Source organism: Macrotis lagotis, chromosome X (genome assembly GCF_037893015.1).
Source record: "Macrotis lagotis isolate mMagLag1 chromosome X, bilby.v1.9.chrom.fasta, whole genome shotgun sequence".
Taxonomy (NCBI): Eukaryota; Metazoa; Chordata; class Mammalia; order Peramelemorphia; family Peramelidae; genus Macrotis; species Macrotis lagotis.
The window spans coordinates 122404454-122415462 of NC_133666.1; the positions used below are offsets into that span (position 1 = coordinate 122404454).

The 11009-nt window shown below is 47.7% G+C and overlaps 1 protein-coding gene across 1 annotated transcript; it reads right to left on the reverse strand.

The window, feature by feature from the left end:
- Positions 1-8292: 8292 nt before the first annotated feature.
- On the reverse strand, positions 8293-10057 carry ITPRIPL2 (ITPRIP like 2). Its single transcript, XM_074201055.1, has one exon. It carries the CDS (start codon positions 9999-10001, stop codon positions 8376-8378), a length of 1626 nt encoding a protein of 541 aa, XP_074057156.1. The 5' UTR covers positions 10002-10057; the 3' UTR covers positions 8293-8375.
- Positions 10058-11009: the final 952 nt, after the last annotated feature.

The window sequence follows — 11009 nt, forward strand, 5'->3', positions numbered from 1 at the left end:
ACCTGGGTTCAAATATGATCTCAGACACTTAATAATTACCTAGCTGTGTGGCCTTGGGCAAGCCACTTAACCCCATTGCCTTGAAAAATCTAAAAAAAAAAGAAAGAAAGAAAGAAATGATGAGTTTGGTGATTTTAGAAAAAGCAGGAATGGACTTGCACGAAATGGTAAAGAGGGAAGTGACAGAACCAAGAGAAAATTTATACAGTAATAGCAATACTGTTTTAAGAATGAATTTGAGGGGCAGCTAGGTGGTGCAGTGGATAGAGCACTAGCCTTGGAATCAGGAGGTCCTGAGTTCAAATTCATCTGCACTTAATAATTACCTAGCTGGGTGACCTTGGGCAAGTCACTTAAACCTCCATTACCTTGCAAAAAAAAAGAATGAATTTGAGCTACTAAGTCATTTTGACTATTATAAATACTCAACTTAAAAATAAAGGACATATGAAGAGAAATGCTATCTACAGCTAGAGAAAGAAATGGTAATAGAAATATGTTAAATGATAGTCATCTTTAGAGTATGTGGGAAAGGGAGGAAGAAAGAAAAAAAGGGGAAAAGTTCACATGATAGTTTTATTATACATTTAAAAGGAATTAGCAAGTTGTACATATTAGATTTGCAGTTTCATGTGCCATGATTTTTTATTATACTGTTATGAAAATGCTTATTTCATTAATTAAAAATTAAATAATTTTTAAAAGGAACATTAAATATTTATGAAAGTTATTTTTTTTAAAAGAAGACTCTAAAGGCTCAAAAGCAGGAACCCTTGAATGTGTGTATTATCTATTAGGATGAGAGGGGCTTTTTTGACCATTGCTACACGTGCAAGTTTTGCCATGACATAATGGTCTATTTTTAGTTATACTTCCTTTTGCTTGAGCTAGGAAAAAGGGGAACCCATGTTGGATTAAATCATCTCCCTGCTTCATAATGATATTTTACATCCCTCATGGAGATCTGTGACCTTGGGTTTAATTTTATTTCAAAATCTCTCTTCAGTCATTAGCCCCAAGACATGAATCATTTAAACCCAGTGTTACTTGGAGGATAGACAAAAGGCAGTAGGAGCAGCTTATTCTACTTGGTTAAGGGAAGGGATGGAATGATATAAAAGACATAGATGTGGTATGGCCACAATTATATTTCACTCTCTTCTATATGTGCCCTTCTCTCCCCTCAACATAGTTCAGGCCCCCAGTCTCTCTCCTAGATTATAACTTCCTAATAGATCCCCCTGCCTTAGGTCTCTTCCCACCCAAACCAACCTCCACACATCTGCAGAAGTGGTTTTCTTGAACGAGTCACTCTCTTAACAAAAAACTCCCTGATTCTCTATTTCCTCCAAGATCATCAGCATGATGGTAATGGATGTTATTTACATAACTCTTTTAAGGTTTTCAAAAGCACTTAACCATTTGTTATCTTATTTGATCAATATTAAAGTAATATGTTTGGCATTTAAAGTTCTTCACAATCTGAGCCCTCTCCCATTCTCATTTTATTTCCCTCCACAATCCTTTGGTCTACCAATAGTCACACTAGTTAGTCAAGATTATCTTCCTTCTCCTCTAAAGGGAGCTGAGATAGTATATGGCTTGCGTCATGATCAATAGCCAGGACTTTTGATTAGGCCAGTGCTCTGAATGTTGAGTATACAAAAAATCATCAGTTTAGCTCGCATTAGACTAGCCAATTCCACACCCGGAGTATATTGGCAATACTTTGGGGTCCATTTTTCAAACACTAGAAGGGACACAGGTACTGGGGTGGGCAGGACAGAAGGCAGCCAGGGAAAGAGATTGGGCAGTTAAGGAGCCTTTATTAAGTACCTATTCTTTGCCCAGCCCTGTGCTAGAACTGGAAGAAATAAAGCAAAAAACAGTACCTGTGAAACAGGACAGTGGAGAAGAGCTCATGGCTAATAGGCAAAGGAAAAAGAAGAGCTGAATGATGAAGGTAGCTGGCCCTGAAGGAAGCATTGATTTGTCCCAAGAAGTGGCAGTCTCTAGGAGGGACTTCTGTCCCAAAGTTTTGGTCTGGCTTTAATTCTGACAGTGGATCTGGTGCCAGAGCAGCTATATGGAACAGCAGATAAAGTGTCTGTCTTCCTGAGTTCAAATCTGGCCTCAGACACTTACTAGCTGTGTGACCCTGGGCAAGTCACTTTACCTGTTTGCCTCAGTTTCCTCATCTGTTAAATGAGTTGGTGAAGGAAATGCAAAACACTCCAGTATCTTTGCAGAGAAAACTCCAAATGAGGTCGTTAAGTCAGACACCAAAAACAGACTTGAAATACAATATTTTATCTCTTAGAGAATATGGCACATACCTAGAATCCCAACAACTAAAAAGAGGAGCAAGAGAGTCCTCCTATAATTGTAATGTGATTAGACAATGGTGTTTAAGATTCAAAAAGCCTATTTTTTTCTAAAACTTTACTTTTCAAATGCCCAAATTCTTCCTGCACCCTACTCAAGTACAGATGACACAATTCCTCTCTCACAAATAATAGTACTTTTTTTTTTGTTTTGTCCTTCATTCTCAAAGACCATGACATCAAGAAGGTGATGCCATGACAAGCACATGAATTTAATTTGAGTGGGGGGATGCTGTGCTAAAGTCACAAGCTTCACTTTCTCCTCCAGAGCCATCTGGGTCCATTGGTCAGATATGAATCTGGACAACTGGAAAGAACTCAGGGATCATCCTGGTTCATCCACAGAAGAAAATCCAGTTCTCTTTCATGCAAACTTGTCCATGGACTTTGGATTGGAGAAGTAATTTCATGGATAGAGAACTCCTAGAAAGTAAACTTCTAGATAGTGGATAGAGCACTGGCCCTGGAATCAGAACTAAGTTCAAATTCAGCCTCAGCCGCTTAATAACTGCGGCAAGTTACTCAACCTCAATTGTCTCGCCTAAAAAAGTAAATTTTTTTTTTAAAAAGAAAAAAGTAAACTTCTTTTAACAATTCAGATCAACACTTGCTCTCCAATATATAATTTCACACAGCCAATATGTGGCAAAAAAGGTGGAGACTCTGAGGCCAGTGCTCTATCCACTATACCACACTTCCTCAAATATACATGGGAAATTTAAATGTCTATTATAACACTTCTGAAATCCAGGTACTAGGGTGTGCCATAATTGAGCAAAAGGATCTAGGTTTTCCTTGAAGCAAATCTAATAGGTATGATAAATATTTAATGGGTAAAAGGTTGATGGTTTCACCTTGGCTTTTTTTACAAGTTTTATGCTCTCCTTAGGACAGGTAGACTTTCATCATACTATCAGCTCCAGGCTTGAATTTCTCCTTAATTCAGTATTCTTTCTTAGTAGAAAATATTTATAATTTAGAGAAAGTCAGAGAGCATCCTTGTACTGAAGAATCTTGGGATGTAGACTTAAGGGGCACTACAAACTGGGTCTAGGGACCTGAGGATAGGAATATTCTTGAGACCTGAAGGATGGTCACAGAATATCTACATAAGGAAATCCCTGTCTTGTCTAACTTCTGGAAAACACTTGGGGTCAAGGTACCCAAGGCTGCAACAACCTCCACGTCAAGATATCACCTTGGAACTCTTTTCTATTCCTTTATATAATATGTATATGTAAATTATAATCACTATATTTGCTTCATGGGAAATGATATCCTTTTCATATGAGGAAAAAAAAGATGCAAGTCTATATAAAGTATCACAAGCTAGAACAAGTTTTGCACAAGAATCCACAAGAATCTTCCTGTACTATAAATAAAACACTCAGCCAGAGGTTTCAAAAAGATTATTTATTCATAGAGTGAAATATAGAAAAACAATTTAAAGTCACCCTCTTCCCAATAAAAGTGCAAATGTCTTTGGACCTTAAAAGAGAAAGTAAATGGCACATTTTAATACTTTGGAATAAGTTGAAATTTTAAACTTTTTTTTTGAAATAGCAGCAGAACAACATTAACTCTTTGGTCATTTTTCCTTTTTTTTTTTGAAAGAGACATTTTACCATGACTTTTCAATGCCAAAGGAATATTAAACAGACATTTTTAACACTTTATGCACTTTCTTTTTTTTCAACTTTGAATGGAATTTTATTTTTTCCAATTAAATGCAAAGATAGCTTTCAACATTCATCTTTTTCATTCATCAACGTTCAACTTTTTAGTTACTTTATGTACTTTTGAAAAATAAAAATAAGATACATGGAATGTTTTAAGATGAGTCAAATAAGGCACATTGGTTTCATGAGGAAAGCAACCATGTCATATTTTTCTCTTTTCCAAGGTACCTTGCATTCACAAGGCTCTTGATAATCAAAACATGTTAAACTTGCTTAGAAATAGGTATTATCTTCTAATTTTTATAATGGGAAAGACAAGTGCATATGACTTAGTTGATATTCTCGTTACATCTATAATCTAATTCTTTCCATCCCTATACCCATAGCTAATAGTCATTATAACCTCCCCTTATAAGTGTTTTATACCTTACAAAAATATAGGTATAAAAATATGTAGGTATGAAATTATAAATTTATGTCTGTCACAGATGTTTTTTAAATAACAATAATGATGATGACAATGAGGTTTTTCCCTTTCCATGTACGTTACACATCAATATTGGTCTTGCTAATGCTCATAAACTTCTCATAAGGTAGGGGTGCAATTGTCCTCAGTTTACAGATAGGGAAGCTGAGGCAGACATGCTCAAAGTCACAGAGGCACTTGCTCTTGAGAAAGAAAAAGAGCTTTAGGGTCGCTCTTTATTAAGAAACAAATTTCAACCCAACTGCAAAAGTGACACATTGCAAAGGTAGACTACCTCCTTCAGGTTGATATGAGTGTCAAAAAGATAAAGTCCTGCTTCAGTGGAGTGTAATAAAGTAGCCTGAAAGAGTTAAGATACCAGTTCAAGAGGGAAAATTTTTAGGAAAAAAAAACAATTAAGCTGTGGAAAAAGTGAGCCATGTGACCCACAGTCATTGCAAAGACATCAACTGGGATGCTTTAAATAGATATATATCTATTTAAAGCATCCCATATATGTGTGGTTTACCTGGGAAGTCTCCAAAACTAAGTGAGGAACCTGACAGAAAACCTAGACCACAGCCAGACATCAAATCATTCCCTTGGTGGGACCTGGCTTCCTGTTTCCCAAATGGTGCTCAGTCACCAGGAAAGACCATGTGGATGGATGGCCAAGTCCTATATGATGGAAGAGTCTGAGCCACAGTACCAAAGAAGGAAGTGTTAGGAACTTGGTAAAGTATCTGACTGGTATCCTAACAACTCAACTCTCCAACAGTCACATTAGATAAATTATGTGTAAAATCCTATCTACAGTTGTATTAATCTATTGGTTTAGCTTTACAATAAAGCTTAGATAAAACAGCTAATACTTGGAATATTGCACCCCCAATACATAGATAACAAAACTACAATCTATAACCAAAATACCAAGCCATATATTTGAATAGACCATTTACTATAATACATAGTTAAAATGAATTCCTCCTACCCAATTCTCTCTCACCTTCTCTTCTATCTTCAACATCATTTTCACTCTTCTGACCTTCCTTACTTGCCATCTTTGATTCACTTTGCCGATTCCTTCCAATATTCTTTCCTCTCTTTCTCATTTTTCCTTTTGCAGCTTGAGTTTCATTTTATAAAAAATACTTGTAGGACCTAATCCTATTCTCTCCAGAAGAATCCAGTATAGTTCCCATGGGGGTCTGTGAAAGTTACCTTTTGGCTACCTCTGATTAGAAGGATTCATCTTTCCCCAATTTCCTTCTGACACCAGCAAGTCATACAATATTGTGGCACCAGGAGGAAAATAAATGAAACTCATTAGAGTTTTCCATGTATCTTATCTCCAGTACCAAATACACCAAAAAAAAAATGTGTAAATTAAAAGAGAGAGAGAGAGAGAGAGAACGAGAACTACCCCCTGGAATGATCCACTATGTGGGAATGGTGCCATATAAAATAAAAAATAAACTTAAGTGCCCTAAGCAACCATCATCCCTTGCTTATATGCCATATTCTATGTGTACATAGTACATGTTTTGGGCTACTAAGCATTGACCAAAATTGATCTAAACCTTTAAGCTTTGGTTACCATGTACAAAGAACAATTGCTCAGCATGGCATATAAATAAGACATTTATGTTTAGAAAACACAAATACAATGCCCCATTAATTTAAAAAAATAAAAATAATAATAAAACCTTGAGAATAGCCATGGCTTTAGACAGGATACCTGAAAATAAGGCTGCAGCAGCAGCAGCACGTTACCATTCTTTAAATAACATTAAAAAAAAGAACCCATCACAATTAGAAAATTTGATAAAAATTTTTATATTTGCCCCAATTCTTCTATTTCCCCACCTGAAAGGTCAAACAATTTGTCTTAAACTAAGATAGAAATATCTGGAGGTCAACTATTTAAAACTGTTCCAGTTCCTGAATTGGCTAATGAGAATGTTCTTTAGGCTGAATACATGAAATATTTTTTAAAGACATAAAGGATATAATAGCCTTAATATTTATTTTTAAAAGTTTATCTTAATGGTAAAGGCTAGATTCCTTTATGTCACCTTTGTTTATTGAAAGATGGCTTTGGCAAATTCAGTACCTAACACTGATATAAAAAAAAAAGTGGGATGGCTTTTGATATAGAAATGAAAACTTTTCTATACTTTTTTACAAATTGATTGTCTACCAAAAACCCAACTCTTCCAAGACACATTTCCAACTTGTTTCCCCAGTAGTCCAGCCTGTGCCTCAAAGGAAGCCAGTGTTTAGTGCAGCCCAGTCTGAGAAGTCCTCATGTGAGGTTATTACTTATAAATTATTAATCCAGAAACTTGAGAGAGGAACCTCCCAAAGCAGCAAAGTTTAAGGAACTTCCTCAAGACTGTCCAAGCACTCAACAATGGCCCTATTCTGGACAATTAGAACTTCCACTTGGTAAAAATTGTGAATTCTTGGGAGACCCATCCCTTTATTTTTACACACACACACACACACACACACACACACACACACACACACACACAGCCAAATCCAACAAAAACCCCAACTAGAAGTTATAAAGCTATCATTACTGTCACTGGGATAACTGACCGTTGTAAGGCTAATGGCAAGTGGTAAAAATATGACTGCACCTCAGTCAAAGATAGAAATTTAAAGGTTTGTAAGGAAAGAAAAAGAACTCCTATACTATGAAGGATCCTCTTGGGTATGATTTATGCCTGGGGTGGGGGAGGGGGAGAACAGCTGGCAAAGATTATTATTTCCCTTACTCTCCTCTGTTTTCTGCATTTTTCCCTTACAGCCTCAGGAATAACCATCCTTAATGAATCTGCAATCTATGTTGTACTGTATGGAAATGCAGCCATTTTATGGAAGCTTGGCAGTCTCTGAGAACACACAAGTATTAAAATAATCCTTGTAAAATTGCCTCTTCAGGCACTAAGTTCAGAAGCAGCTTGGGTGGTGACTATGCAATGAAACAAAGTTTATTCCAAAGTGAGAGTCCCTCATGTACCCTGGGTTTTCAATTAAGGCATTTTAAAATGGGGAGGGGGTGGGGAGGTATGGGGGGGGGAAAGATTAACTTCCTATCAAGTAGCAAATATTTGGCTTATTCTGCCAAGGAGAAGGCCTAAACATCTCTCTCTAATCTAAGCACTGATAAGTTTTATGAGCTCATCAGAGTTGCTGAAAAACATTTGTTGTTACCCATGGTCCTTTGCGCTAACTAGCATTTTTTTTCATCTCCTGGCTTTTCCAGAAATGTAAAGTAAGGCTGCCAACTAATTTATATTGCTGTGTAATTGGTCTGCAACAATGCAACACTTGGTAATCACAATTACTATAAAAATTAAGGCATTTATCAAAATAAAGTGCTATTTTTCTCCTTAAAAAGTTTTCTTTTTTCCCTAACAAATTCCTCCATCGCCCTTTGGCACGACTGTGCAATGGAATGCTTTGAAATCGTTGTCAAATATGCTCTGCTCACAGAGCGCACCAAGACGTCTCTGTAGACCCTTTAACCGAGCTGCCCGGTCCATCATCCCCTCTTCTTCCAGCTGCGGCTCATCAGGGGGCGCAGGCTGCGCGGGGAGCCCCGGACCAAGATGCTCCCCCGCCCCCTCCCCTCGGGGCCACGCTTGGGCCGCGCTTTCCCACGGTGCCGGCCCCGGCGGGCATGGAAGCAGCTCTGGAAGGTGGAGAAGGCCAGGGCCCCGGCTCTGCGCGAGCCCCGGGCAGGTGGCTCGTCCCTTCGGGCACCCCCAACCGGCCAACGCCCCGGCATCTTCTGCCCCGTCCCGTCCCGCGGGGCTGCCGCCATCCCTCCGTTTCCTAGGGGTCGTGCTCCGGGAAACCTTGGCCCCGCTGGCCCCGGGGCTGGGGGCTCCTGGCCAGGTAGCGGGGCCCCCCGTAGGCTCGGAGAAGCTGGGGCAGCCGGCGCCACGTGGCCAGCAGCCGCGCCGCCACCAGCTCCCGGGCGCGCCCGTCGACGGCGGCCAGGAGGTCGACCGGGGCGGCCTCGCGCAGCACCTTGGGCAGCGGGCCGATGTCCGCCGCGAGCCGGCCGGCCGCGGCGGGGCCCAGGAGGCAGTGGAAGAGCGGGCGGCGCCGGAGCAGGCAGTCCCGCAGGTAGAGCACCAGCTCCTCCAGCCGCGGGCCCAGGCGGGCCTCGTCCCAGCCCTGCAGCGGGGCCCCGCGCAGCAGCAGCGTCAGAAGCGCCGTCTTGAGCGTGTAGGAGGCCAGGACGCGGCCCCACTGGGCCGCGGCCGCGGGCTCCAGGCCCCGCGCGCCCAGGTCCCGCAGGGCCTTCAGCAGCTGCAGGCATTTCAGGTGGCAGGCCCCGGGGGGCGCGCGGTCCTGCAGCCAGCCCAGCAGCCGCTGCTCCTGCCGGGCCGTGTTCAGGCCCCACAGCGCCTCGGCCCTCAGCCCGCCCGGGAGCTCCGCGGGCGGGGGCCCCGCGGCGGGCGGCGGCGGCGACGGCGGCGGCGGCGCCACCAGGAAGACCCCGTCTCCCAGGTGCACGGCCGGGATGAGGCGCACCGCCATGGAGAGCCGGCAGCAGCCGTAGTCGGTGCGGCAGGGGAGGACGTGCAGCGTGGGGGGCTGGTCGAGGCCGCCGGGGGCCAGGCTGACGCGGCAGCGCTCCTCCAGGCTGTAGCGCACCGTGGCGAGGCACCGCTGCAGGTGGGCCTGGAACCAGCGCGACACGAGCGCGGCGGAGAGGTGGCGCCGGCCGCGCAGCTCCACGCAGAAGCCGTCCGAGAAGGGCTTGCAGTCCCGCGGCCACTGGCCCGCCGCGGCCCCGCCGAGGGGCGCGGGCGGCGGGGCCCTGAGGGCGCACACGAAGCAGCCCCGCAGCGCCGGCGGCAGCTCGGGCTCCGAGCCCAGGCCCCGGGGCTCCAGCGCCACCAGCGGCGGCAGGCGCAAGGGGACCAGCACGTCGAAGCCGTCGGGGCGGCGGATCTTGTGCCGCTCGTAGGCGCTGCCCACCTGGACGAAGTCCCCCCGGAAGGCCAGGGCCAGGGCGCCCCCGGCCGAGGGCCCCGGGGAGCCCCGGGCCCGGCCGGCGCGGACCAGCTCCCCGACGATGCGGCTCACGTGCGCCTTGCTGTGGCCCAGCACGTGCGGGGACAGGCGGACTTCGTGCTCGTAGTAGCTCTCCAGCAGGACGCCGAGGCCCGGCTCCCGGAGGGGCCCCGGGGCGGCCCGCGCGAGCCCCCGGCGCGGGGCGCGGGGCAGGAGGCGCTGCCGCGCGGCGTGGAGGAAGCGCAGCAGGAGGTAGGCCAGGAGCAGCAGGAGGGCGGCCTTGAGCAGCGGGAAGCCGGCGTCCTCGGCGTCCCGCGGCGCGGCCGGGCCGGCCCTCCCGCTCAGGACGTGGTAGAGGCAGACCAGGGCGGTGCAGAAGCCGGTCAGCAGCGGCCAGAAGACGCGCAGGTTGAGCGTGTAGTGCACCGACATGCTGGGCGCCCGGGGCCCCGTCCGCGGGGCGTCAGCCCATGGCCCGCACCCCGGCGACGCGGGCGCCCCCCGCCGCGCGCCCGCATGCACGCGGCCCCGGCCCCGTCTCGCTCCCCGGGGCCGCCTCGGCCGTCGGCCGGCCCCCGGGGGGGGGCCTCTCTTCAAGTCCTGCTTCTGGCTCGGGCCCCGGCTCGGGCCCGCCCCGCCCCCGGCGCTCGCCTCGGTCCGGCCTGGCCGCCGCTCCGGGCCCGGCGCCGCGCCCCCTCCAGCCCCGCGTCCGGGCGCAGTCCCGCCCGCGCCGGCCCCGCGCCCGCCCCGCGCCTCCGGCCGCGCTCGCCGCTCCGCAGGGTCCGGCGCCCCCTTCCCGCCCGGCCGGGGCTCGGGGCGGCCTCCGGCTCCGCCGCGCCGAGATCCCGGGCCCCGGCTGCCCCGGCTGCCCCGGGCCCGTTACTCGGGCCGCCGCGTCTCGTCTCCCGAAGAGAGAAGAGGCCGAGCGCCAGCGCGGAGGAAATGCCGCGGAGCGCGGCGCAGCCAGCTGGGGCGGGCGGGGTCGGCGCCCTCCCCCGGGGCCGCCTCCTTAAAGCGACACGAGGCCGGGGCCGGGCCGGGGCCGGGGCCGGGGCCGGGGCCGGGGCCGGGGCCCGGCTGTGCGCACCGAGCCGCCCGAGGTGCCGGAAGTGCGAGACCCCGACACGCGGAAGCGGCTGGCTGGGGCCCGGGCTGCACCCGGGGAGGTGCGGGCAGAGCGGCGGGGGAGGGGGAGGGGCAGGGGCAGGGGGCAGTACCCACACAGCCGGGCTGGAGACCCCCAGGTTACCGGCTGCAGCGGCCCGGGATGGGGAGGTGTGGTTGGCATATGCCTCCCTCCCTCCCTGCCTTCCTCTTTCCTTCTTCCCTCCTCCCTTCCTCCCTCCCTCCCTTCCTCTTTCCTGCCTTCCTTCCTCCTCCCTTCCTTCCTCCTCCCTTCCCCCCTTCCTTCTTCCTTCCTTCCGTCCTTGGTTCCTTTCC

Coding starts and splice junctions, on each gene's coding strand:
- ITPRIPL2 (XM_074201055.1), bottom strand. CDS start 10,001: ATGTCGGTGCACTACACGCTCAACCTGCGCGTCTTCTGGCCGCTGCTG.